We start from the raw sequence: 12,766 nt of genomic DNA, 5'->3' as shown, positions 1-12,766 counted from the left end.
GGGGTCAGGGTGTCACTTCCGCAGTGTCAGTCATCTCAAGCCAAGGTTTACACTGCTGGGTGGCTAGCCCTGCTTCAGTAGTTCATTTGCACCAATCACTTGTGCACACATTCTCACCTATGGCCAATTTAGAGTGTCCAATCCACCTACTACATGTCTTTATAATGTGGGAGAAAACCGGTGCACTAATGTTTTAGGTGTAAAGAGGGTCTTATGACAATACTATAGATATTTTGGGAAGGCATATTTAATGCATCTCTTGTGAAAAAGTCAAAAGGAAGCATAGGATCCAATGAGTGTTCATATGCATATGTAATACACACACGCATACATATTTATACATGTATACCCACATGTGTATACATACATATTTTATTTTTGAGGATTACTCAATGGTGTTTAGCAACAGTGAAACTGATTTTTTTGCATCACAGCATGCAGTGGCTGAAGCACAAAGATGCACTTTTCTGCCATTAATTTCCTTCTTTTCTGCTCTTGTAGTTTTTAATTCACTTCATAAAAATAAGTTTTCCCTGACAGCATCACAAAGGATTCACATAGCATTTATCCTCATTACAGCAGTGAAGGGAATAACATGGAAGTGAGTCCTAGGCTTAAATAAAGGCACCACTGTTCATGTGCCTGTCCTTTAAAGTCTATGAATGTGTCCCAACTTTATCCCTGAGATGACATCAGATAAGGAAACACTAAATTTAGAGACATGGTTTAGTAAAAAAGACTGCAATTTTTTTTATTAAAAATCCAAAGAGAATGTCAAAGACAGAAAAGCATTGTGGCACTTAACATACAAATTGCCGCAGTGCATGCACAAATGTTGAAAAAATCCCTTAAAGAGCTAGACATTAGGCAAATGGATGACTCAGATATCCCCAAAGTAAGATGGCTAAGAGAAACAGGTGCATATCTGGATGGCTGTGGCAAACCCTTAGACATCATATGGAACCTTCAAGCATAAACTCTAGTTAAAGGTCCAACACAGCTGGGAGAACTGATAGTTTAGAGTGCTATAGTTCGATATTGCTATGATCAAGAAAAGAGAAGTGGTGGTCACTTTCCTTTTCAGTTATATTTTATACTAATTTATATTCACTTCACTTTCTGGTCTTAAAAATAAGTAGAATGTGAAAGATGTATAATTTTCTACATTAATAGGGGATACAATGTACATCTCTGATATTTGTTCATGCTAGTAATGTTTTTAATACTATTTTAATGTGCATAGCTGATATGTGTTTATATTACTAATGTTTTTATTTACTGTATTCATCTAAAATAAGTTTAAAATACATGTGTAATGCACAAAGGACTGTTACCATATTTCTTTTAGAATTTGAAATTTATACTTAAAAATCAGGTAATAGTAATGTTGAAGCTGCCAGCTTTCTTAGAATTTTTTGTTGTTGTTGTGTCTTTCGGCTTATCCCGGTTAGGGGTTGCCACAGCAGAACTCCGGTCCGCTAATGTTCAGTAGTGGATTTTTACGTGCCGAGTTACCAGCCCTGATGCACAACCTTCAACGAAGGCATGCCCATTCACATATGCTTCCACACAGAAGACGCTCTAACTGAGAATCGAATGGGACAAAGCTTTCTTAGAATACTGGTTAAATATTACTGAAAGCATGAAACAAGGATTTATTTTACAAATATTCCTCTAGCAGCTAAAGACAGGCATCCCAAAAGCAAGCATACAACATACATCTATACATAGAGCTCATGTTTTACAGAAAAAGAATAGCAAGACAGATTTAAATTCACTTTTCATTTTCAAAGTACATACCCATCGAAGAAGCAATTCTAGTGAAGAAGAGATCTGTCTTCTAAAAATATTTTATTAAACATAAAGCTATACTGTTATAAATACTTAATATTTATAAATTCCTATACATTACCTGGATATTTTTAGGTCTTCAAGTCTACAATCAAATAAATAACTCATGAGTTCTAAATTTTCCTGTTCCAGGTTTTGAACACGCTCTTCTGCCTCAGTAATATGTTTCTTATATATTTTAACCTACAAGAGAAATTAGTATATCACTTTACAAAAAAGTATCATTATTGTACAAAAACAATATGGTTATTCACATTTCTCCTCAGTGAAGACAGTGTTTGTTTCCCTGTGTATGCCCTAAACAAAACATATCACACACTGCTAGAGTTTAGAAAACACTGGCCTGCTGAACACCTCACATTGTGCTTATGTCTAAAACAAAGACCACTGAAACATAAAGGAGAGCAAGTCTAGTTTTACTCAGTGTCAAAGCATATACACCCACTTCAGTGATACAGTGGTATATTTATTTCATTTGCAACCAAGAATCATACAAGCTAGGTGCTAAATCCTGCTTATTCTCTTGAGTTCTGCTCTCAGTTCCTTTCTTTAGATACTTATTTTTTCATGTAATGAACTTCTCTCTCCACTTCTTTTTCTTTGTGAAATCTCTCCCTTACTCCAAATACCAAAATAAGAGCAGACTGCAATGTCTCTAGAGGTTAATGTTTGCTATAATACATCAGATAGTCTATAGAAGGTAATTCTTTTATTCTATGTGGCCCTGATCTATGTGTACTGTGTGAAGTCCTGGGAGGCTCTATAATAAAAAATCATCAGGTTGCTGGAAGGAATTCAGAGGAAAGCTACCAGAAAGATCTATAGGATGAAGGAGAAGGGGTGAGACTATAGCCAGAGGTAGTAGAAGAGTTACAGCTCTTCTCGTTTCATTCCAGAGGAAATGGGAGAATATGACATTGGTACAAAAGAGCACATCAGGGAGATGTGATGAGGTCATTCTGAAAAGGAAGGACAGAGGGGAAATGCGGAAGCATAGGCAGCAGATGGTATGGACTATGGCTCTGATCTCTGATCCATGAGATGGACTATGGAAAAGAGGGGCAGAGAGAGAGAATCCATACAAGTATTCAAGAAGGCATAAGACAGGTAGGAAGAAGATAAGGGGGAAGGAAGAGGTGGAAGCAAGGTAGAATGTTAAGGCACTTAAAACAGCAGACCACATTAGCTTACTCTCTCTCCTTCTGCCATCAAGCAAAGGTTCACAGGTAGGTACTAGGCTATTGGTCCAAGGGCCTATATAAGCCTACCCAAAAAGGTACCCTGAAGTTCGCCACCCAAGAAAATTGTTTTCCTGTGCTCCTGTCGAGCAGAGCCACAGAGGTGATCCCCAGGGTGAATTTCCTATTTCCCATCTAACCATCAAGATTTTTCTTGAAGAGTGCTAATAAGGAGCATTCTTTGATATAGATAGGCAGTTTGTTCCAGAGTATGGGAAGTCTCTGGGAGAGGAATCTATTCCTCCAGCATGTTCTGTTTATTGTAGTGACACGATTTAGGTCTCTAGAGTGTGTAGCTCGGAGGGATTGGGATTTCTTTAAGTGGAGCATGTCCAACAGCTCTGGGTTTGACATAGCTTTGTATGTTAGGCAGAGATCGCCTCTGAGTAGGTGATATGCAACTGAGTAAAGCTAGAGTTTTTTGAGACAGTCTGCATAGGGCATCTGTTTGAGGCTGGTAATCCTCTTTGTGTGGTATTTCTGCAGCCTTTCCAGTTGTTGTAGATGTCTTGTGAGGGACATAATAAAAGGAATGTTGTACTCTATAATGGGTCTAATGAGTGATGAGTAGAGGGGAACAATGACCTCTTTTTTCCTGGATGAGAATCCTTTTGTGATGAGACGTGCCACGTAGAAGGATTTCCTGACTACTGTGGCGATGTGATTATCAAAGGAGAGACTACTGTCCACCTGTGTCCCAAGGTCTCTTATCACACTTTCGGTGCTAAGGAGACTACCACCTATGTGGTAGCTCATGGGTACAGAGTTTTTACCAAAGGGAATGACAATGTACTTTTTGGCATTGAGCTTGAGGCCATGGCTTTGACACCAGGCATCTATATCTGTGAGGCCCTTTTGTAGGATGTCCACTTATGGCTCCTAGTTTGCAGTCATATGCGAACCTCGTTAGCCAAAGACCTTCTGTGTTAGCCTGTACTTCAGAAAAGTAGATACCAAATAGGAGAGGACCCAGGACTGAACCCTGTGGTAGTCCACTTGTCACTGGTCTGAAGTCGGATTTGGAGTCTGCTACTTTCACAGTGTGGGTTCTGTCAGTGAGCCAGTTGGCAACCCATCTTGTGACATAGGGATTTATACATAGTTTAGTGAGTTTATCTATAATTCCAGAGTGGGGGATGGTGTCAAAAGCCTTGGCGAGATGTAGATAGGCTGTGTGAGCCACCTTACCCTCGTCTACGGCTTTGGTGACTGCTTCAAAGAAATCTATCAGGTTTAGGAGACATGATCTGCCTTTTACAAACCCGAACTGGGTGGGGTCCAGAGTTTGGAGATTACCAATGTCTTTGTGTATAAGATCCATGATGATATGTTCCATAGCCTTGCAGATCAGGCTCATTAGGCTAATGGGGCGGTAGTTCCCAGGGTCCGTGGTGGCTCCCCCTTTGTGAAGTAGGATAACCATTGCTGTGCGCCATTCAGTGGGCACAAAGCCTGAGGTGAGGCTATGATTGAACATGATGCTTAGGTGGGGTGCCAGTTCATTCTGCAGTTCATGTAGAACACAGCCTGGGATGTTGTCAGGTCCCATGGATGCTGTGTTCTTGGCTTTGGAGAGTGTGGTTTTTACCTGTGCAGCCGTGATTACAGGAACATTGCATTCTTCCAGTATAGAGATGGGCCCATTCGGGGGTGAGAGGGGGGTAAAGTTAGCACTGAACGTATCTGCCAGGATGTTGGCAATATCAGTTGGTTCTGTATATTTAGTGCCATTGTGCTGTAACTCAGAGCAAGTCTGAGTGTTGCCATTGAGATTCTTGACATAGCTATAGAATGCTTTGTGGTTGTCTTTAGAACCAGTGGCGATTTTGTTTTCGTAACTAGCTTTGGAGGATTTTATGAGGGATCTCAACTTCTTACTGAGGCTGACCAGGGAGTTCCTCCAATCATGGGATTTTACTCTTTTTTGCAACAGTTTCTTTCTTCTGTTGTAGAGTTTGTTTATGGCAGAGGACCACCAGATTGGCTTCTTTTTTTTGGAGGATAGCATCTTGGTTCTGTTAGGGATAGCACAATCCATGCACTTGTGTAAGTGCTTATAAAGTGCATTTGTGTAGGATTCAGCAGTCGTACCTCTATTGTCCGTCTGCACGGGTGTCGTGAAGTTTGCCACTTCTGTCTTAAGAAGCATGAAGTTGGCTTTGGAGAAATTTTTATGGTGGTTTCCCTAATGGGGGGTGGGCGCGGGATGTGGATGTCTAGGGTGATTAGCGTGTGGTCGGATCTGACCAACAAGGAATTAACCTCTGGTGTGGAACACCAGTCGCCCATGTTGGTATTGACCAGGTCTAGGATATTGCTGCCCCGGTGGGGGTGTGGATAAGTTGATCCAAGGCACTGGAATTTATGAATTCCAGAAACATTGAGCAAAAGAGTTGGTACATGAGTAGTTTTCCCAGTTAATGGTGGGGTAGTTGAAATCGCAGCCAAAAACCTTTCCCTGCATGGAAGCTATTGCATGGCTCAAAAATTAATAGATCCACCAAGAAAGAAGCCAGCAACTGGAAGCTGTAAACACTAATTTAATTAGTGAAACATATAAAGAATTCCAATAACAAAACAAACCGGTTTCGGCTTTGGTTTTTACCTAGCCTTCATCAGTGCAAAATCACATAACAGATTGGAATCCATTATATAGTACATCATAATTAGAAACAAAACATGATTGGTGAGCTCATGGATATACATACAATATGTCACAAATGTGCAAACCTGGCTTTAACACTTTCTTGATATGTCTGACTGAACATGTTCTCACAAAAATGTATTTTTCTATGGGAAACAATGTTACCTTCAAATTAAAGGTACTGCTATGGGGGCATCCTTTGCCCCCATTTATGCTGATTTATATATGGCATATATTGAAGATCAAATAATATATGATGATACACACAACCTCTATTTGGCTGAGATTGATATCTGGCGTAGATATCTAGATGATTGCTGGATGGTGTGGAGGGCGGATATTGAATACCTGAACGAATTTGTTGAATATCTGAATGACAACAAATGGGGCCTACACTTTAACATCAGTTATGATAAATACAGGATTACCTATTTGGACGTATTCGTGACAAGAAATTTTGACAACACACTCGATACACAGGTATTCCGTAAATATCCCAAATATAACACCTTACTCCACGCCTCCAGTTTTCATCCCAAACATATAGCTAGGAACATTCCAAAATCACAATTCATTAGAATGAGACGTATTTGCTCGGATGACAGCAGTTTTCAGTATTATCGCCAGGATTTGACTGACAGGTTCAAACAAAGGGGTTATAGCATGGGTCATGTTATTACAGCCAGTAATTATGCTTCTCAGCTTAATCGTAATGATCTCCTCAGATACAAGAATAAATCACGGAGTAATAACAGTTTGCGATTTACAACCACCTATGGTAGAAATACCAATAGATTTATTGATATCATCAAACATAATTGGAACATTCTCTTAGCAGATTCTGCTTTGTCCAGCCACATATCTGAAACATGTTCATTTTCATTCAGAAAAGGCAAAAACTTGGGTGCTTATTTTAACCATTATAAACATCATTCTGATTAGGAATCTGCACATGATTCAGACATCTATATCAGGAGACAAACTTATGGGCTGTATGCCATGTGGACACTGTAGCAATTGCAAATATGTACTAAAAACTAAACAATTTTCTAGCAACAACAGCAGTCACATATTTGACAAAGTTTTTTGCCAGTTGTAACACCGATTGGATTATCTATATGGCCTCCTGCAGTGGTCATGCTTTCTACATTGGTCAAACATCTAGACCTTTTAGAATACGTATATCTGAACATCTGAGTGATTTCAGATGTAAAAGATCTAGTAATGCATTGTATAAACACATCCTCAAACATAGCACAGCCAAATTTCATTTCACCATTACTGATAAAATAATAGGTGACAGAAGCAACAAATCAGGATGGCACATCAAACTGAATGCAAAAGAAAAGAAATGGATAGTAAAATTAGGTGCATTATTTCAGCCTGGACTTAATGAATATTTATAAATATTGTATGCATATTCATGAGCTCACCAATCATGTTTTGTTTCTAATTATGATGTACTATATAACGGATTCTAATCTGTTATGTGATTTTGCACTGATGAAGGCTAGGTAAAAACCAAAGTCTGTTTTGTTATTGGAATTCTTTATATGTTTCACTAATTAAATTAGTGTTTACAGCTTCCAGTTGCTGGCTTCTTTCTTGGTAGTTGAAATCGCCCATTATTAGGGTATTGGGTTGTACCCTAATATTTTCCAGTGTATCAAAAAATGAGGAGTGGGAATCCTTGGGCATGGTGGGGGATCTGTAGCAAGTTACAATTTGGATTGCGGTCTTGCCCAGAGTTAGTTGCACTTGGATAATCTCGGATGCATTATGATGAGCAACTAGCCTGGAGGTGTGGATATCCTTAATGAATATGGACACGCCTCCGCCTTTAGTGTTTCGGTCCAGGTTAGGTGGCTGAAAGGTGTGGTATGAATTATAGCCTGGTAATGCAGGGGTGCTTTCTGGAGCCTTGAACCATATCTCTGTCACTGCACAGATGTCGATGTTCTCCATTTTAAGGAGTGCCTCGAGTGAATGCATTTTGAGGTTTAGACTTCTAGCATTGAGTAGCATTACCCTCAGATTTTGATTGCTTGTAGCTGTTAAGGTGGTGAATTTGTCTTTTGAACCTTGTCTAAAAAAGGCACTATAGGGGTGGCAAGAGCCTTAGCCAGTATCCGGAATCCCAAGGGCGACGGGTGCAGGCCATCTCTGGCAAAGCATCGTAGTCTGTCGATCATGTCATCTCAGGCCGACAGATATTGGATCCCCTTAGAATGACACCAGAAGCTTAGCCAATTGTTGAAGTCAATCATTTTGTCCTTGTACTGTGGTATCATTCTGGGTGATGGCAGGATGCTACTCAGGCCTAGGGTCATACCTGCCTGGGCTACAAGATCGGAGAGCACCTCCATGTCTCTTTTCATGTAGTCCAGGGAGGTACGTCTCAGGTCATTCACACCAACATGGACAATGACAGAGTCATATTTGTACTTGTTGAGGCAGCTGACAGTAACTTTCTCCTTGTTTAGCCTGGTGAGTGGAACATCAGTGTGCCTGACTAAGAGTCACGTATGACTTGAGTGTTGGGTACGTTGCTATGCCTTATGGGCTGTGGTTGAGAGGCACACTGAATTTGTCGGCTATGTGTTATTTGGGTTGTGTTGGGGGGGTGGAGGTTGCTAGCGTTTCTGCTTTGGAGGTCTCTGTTGCTTGAGCAGATTTCTATTGAGAGCCTCTGTGAATGGAGGTGTGTGATTCGTGTTTCTATGTGTGTGTTTTGGTGGTGTAGGTTTTGAGGGACTATGTGATGAGTGTGGTGTGGTGCAAGTATTTACCTTCTCCTCCTGAATGTAATATGACCCCCCATACCTCTTTACTCAAGAAGTCTGGACAAAGCTAAAAGGCTGAAAATCACAGTTTTTAAATATTTTTCCAATTCAATTAAAACGTTAATAGAACAGCAATTTTTTTTTATCAACATGCATTTTCAGAATAAGTATGAAACTCTAATGTCTGGTATTCCTGACCAGATTTCATTCTCATGAATATATCAGAAAATCAAACATTTTACAAGGGACAGGGCAAAAATAAAAAGCAAACTTAAGGACATTCTGCAAAATTCTGGAGAACTGAGAGGTATGACCCCCTTCACCATGTAGGGCTACACTGGGATGATGGGGCAGTTGCCTCAAGTATCAGCCTGGGAAGGAATCCATTTGTCAGAATTTACTTTTGTCAAAGGTACAATAAGTTTTTGCATCTGATTTATATCACCCTTTATGTTCTGATCATGACAGCGTGCATGTGGATGATGATTAGGTCATGGCACTAGTTACTGTAAAAAAAAATAATGACTGAGGTTCTCAGTAAGACTGCATTCTACTAGGATTTCATGGATAGATAATATTCTGGTGGGAAAAATGCAGAATACTACAGGAGGGATTCACAAACATCTTCCACAACTGCTTAGTGCTGATACACTGTTCAAACCATATAGTAGAGTCCTGCATGAGTGAATTTTCCTGATTGACCCATGTGCAATAGGGCAAAGGCATACACAACTACATACCTGCATGAATCCAAGTATACAACTGGTATCCAAATGGGGACGCCACAGTATAGTCGACAATTCACTAAAGTCAGTGAATGGAAAGTATACAGCACTTAATCAGAGATGGTGTAGCCAGCACTTCACCACCCCAGGTAGCTGTTCAACTGAGGAGCAAAAAAAAAAAAAAAAAAGAAATTGCTACATTCTAGTTAGTACATCCACTCCACCCCCCTCCCCCTCCCCCTCCCAGCTAGCTCTTCCATTCAAGAGCAAAAACACTTCACTGTAATAACCTGATCACTATATTGTAGCGATCAGGTTATTACAGTTACATCCATGCCCCCCTCCAGGTAGCTCTTCAACTGAAGTTAAAAGAAAAAACATGATGATGGATGGCAGATTACTTCCTCTGAACACTTTGACTGCCGCCTCGTCCCGCCCTAGCTACACTTTTGTACTTAACACTCACACTCTCAGGCAAATGTAAAATCATATTTCTACTTTATTACTTAAAGCCAACTAGTACCTTGACCATATGCCATCAGCATGTTATACAACATTACCATACTTACTTTAAATAAATAAACTGGTAATTAAGAACCCACTCATATTAAGCAACCAGTAAATAAAAAACAGTTGTCAAATTCCATTCTGAGTACACAGGCTAATGGCTTTCCTTCCACTTAAAGGACAACCACATGAGAAAATTTGAAAAAAAATGTTTTTATGATTTCTAAATTTTTAACATAACTCTGGCACTATAAAATGTTTCTGTTATACCACAGTCTACCCTAATGGGTCCACTGTCTTTAGGTAATTTCGATCTTTTGAGTCTATCTGTTGGTAACCTACAATCCACTCTGCAAACCCTAGAAAGCTGTATCATGCAGGTGGTTTAACTGCAAGGCTATTATCCTCCCATTCATTTAACGTGGGAGTTTAGAGACTTCCTGTTTGCTTTCACTCGGTCAGGTTTATTTACCATTTCTTGTGGTTTAATTACTATCCTTTATCATCTTTTATCTCATCTCTTCAGTGTTACTGTTTTCAAAAGTAGTCAATTTACTGTCTTCTGTAATGTCTCAGTTTTAGTCCTACAACTCTTTTCCCCTCTCTTAACACATTTTTATATTCTAAGTATCAAAATGCTAGAGTTAATTTGAAATGTCTGCTCATGATATTGACAGCTTACACTAACAGGCTGCTGGATTCCTTGCCAAAAGCTCATTTCCTTTTGGTGTCTTTACTAAAAAATAGGGCATATAATTCTGTTACACACATATTACTGATTACAGGCAGACTAAGCTCTTTTTCTGTCCTCACATTTTAATCCGATTCCATATCAGCCCTTACCAGTGTTTGGTTATTTACTTTTAACATATTTTAGTCTGTACTTGCTTCCTGTAATTTTTCCCCTGACAGTGGAAGCACTCTCCAAGTTCTCATGATAATGCGCACTGACTTCTAATAAAAGTTTTACATTAATAAATAATTGTGAATGCATTAGTACTGTGTTTTCACATTGTCAGAATCACTGCCATCTCAGTACACATGGTGCATTCAGTGTTCTGTTTTTACTTATAGTTAACTCGTTTTTTCAAACAGCTGTTATCTACATCACAAGCAATACTTTTTTCAAAATCATCCATTGCATTCGTACTTATTATGTTTATACAACTTAAAGTTATTTACTCACCATAACTCTGCATCTGTATTGTCTTGTTTTTGTCCTTCCTCAACTGATGGGATCTCGGATCAAATGTCAAATCCGTTCTTGACCACTTCATCAGACTTCAGTTATCTCAGACAGAGTTTGCCATCTATTCAGCTAACCAGAATATGATAATGTATTATCAACCATTACCATCCTCTGAAGTAAAACAACTACAGACCAAGAGCAAGAGAAGAAGCAGCAGCAACCCCGGAACTCATGTAGCAAGACTGACAGGGAAAACCCCCTCTGTACATACTAGGAAACTATAAAATAGGCAGAGAGTTGGAGGGTGGGAAGTTGAGGAAGGATGAAAACAAACACAAATGCGGAGTTATGGTGAGTGCATAACTTTAATATTTGATATTGTCTTTTTCATCTGTTCCTCAACTGATGGGACAGAGTCCAAGCTAGAGTAACCATGGGTGGTCCTCAAAGAAGGATATTCCTGGGTACAGCAGAGCGAAATGCTGCCCTACTCCTAGATAAAATGTCCCATTTGTAATGAGTTACAAAAGTGTGAACATTAGACCATGTAGCATCTGCACAAATGTCATCTACAGAAGCTCTGGATCAAAAGGTGGATAATGTGGCCATAGATTTGGATGAATGTGCTTCACTCAACTTAGCTCTGGAAAAGGAAATAAAAAAGAAGTTATTTACTCATCACAATGTTCCATCTATGTTGTCGATCTTCATTTATCTTTGACCTATGGGACTTGGTTCCGAGTCTTGGAACTGGCTTGGTCGTTACACAGCTCACGCGAACCAAAAACTCCTCAGCCAAGTTCCTACCCAGAATGCCTCTCTTTAAATTACCTCAGATCAAGTTTGCAGCTATAATGAAAAGACCTGGAAAGGGTAATACTATCACCATTGAAGAGGCTATGTCCAAGATCATACATGAGGAAACAAATAGACAGGACTAAGGTCCATTCTTCAAGCAGTCTGAAGGGGAAAGGAGGGTGGTGTGAAAGGATAAATGAAGATTGACAACGCAGATGGAGTACATAACTTCTTTATCTGATCCTGTCAATCTTCATTTATCCTTGGCCTATGGGACAGAGTCCCCAGCTACCTTGTACCTTGGGAGGCGTTATGGAAGAATACTCCTGAGCACCATAAAACCAAATGATGCTCTTCCCCTGGAGACCAGATCCACTTCTTAATGAATAATAAAGGTATGTGGAGAAGCCCATGTTGCTGCTGCACATATGTCTATGGAAGCCTTGGAGTGAAAAACAGCAGATGTGGCAATAGCGCTTATGGAGTGTGCTCTAACTGGGGCTGCCAATTGAGGTTTTTCCTACTGTAGACAAAGGCAATGCATTCTCTTAACCACTTAGATAACATAACCTTAGAAACTGACTTACCCAGAGAAGGCCCTGAAAAGAAACAAGTAACCGGTCTAACTTTCTGAAATCTTTAGTTCTGTCGTGATAAAAATGCAATTGTCTGTGGACATCCAGTAAATGTAAGCAGTATTCTCCCTTGTTGGAAATATTAGGGAAGAACACTGGCAACTCAATGGCTTGATTAATGTTAGCCTGAGATACAACCATTGGCAGAAAGGATGCATTGGTTCTCAGCGATACCATGTCTTTATGAAAAATCAAATATGGAAGTTTTGAAGATAATGCACGAATTTTTGGAATCCTCTTAGCAGATGTAATAGCTATTACGAAAATGGTCTTCCATGAAAGAAATTTCAAATCACAGGTAGCCTCTGGCTCAAAGGGGGATTGGACCAAAGCATTGCAAAACCATAGTAAGATCCCAGGGAATGAGGGGTTCCCTATAAGGAGGCTTTAACCTTA

The 12,766-nt window shown here is 39.7% G+C and overlaps 1 protein-coding gene across 1 annotated transcript in view; it reads right to left on the bottom strand.

The window, feature by feature from the left end:
* The window catches only part of CCDC83 (coiled-coil domain containing 83), a 1,061,671-nt gene that overhangs the window by 461,429 nt on the left and 587,476 nt on the right, over window positions 1–12,766 (bottom strand). Inside the window, exon 8 of the mRNA XM_044071188.1 lies at window positions 1,913–2,034. Coding sequence (XP_043927123.1) covers window positions 1,913–2,034 — 122 coding nt within the window. The remainder of the gene's footprint in view (window positions 1–1,912; window positions 2,035–12,766) is intronic.

This window comes from Protopterus annectens, chromosome 5.part0, assembly GCF_019279795.1.
Source record: "Protopterus annectens isolate FY-2018-M chromosome 5.part0, PAN1.0, whole genome shotgun sequence".
NCBI classification, from domain to species: Eukaryota; Metazoa; Chordata; order Ceratodontiformes; family Protopteridae; genus Protopterus; species Protopterus annectens.
The sequence above is the reverse complement of the archived record's forward strand: the minus strand, read 5'-3'. Positions and strand labels throughout refer to the sequence as shown.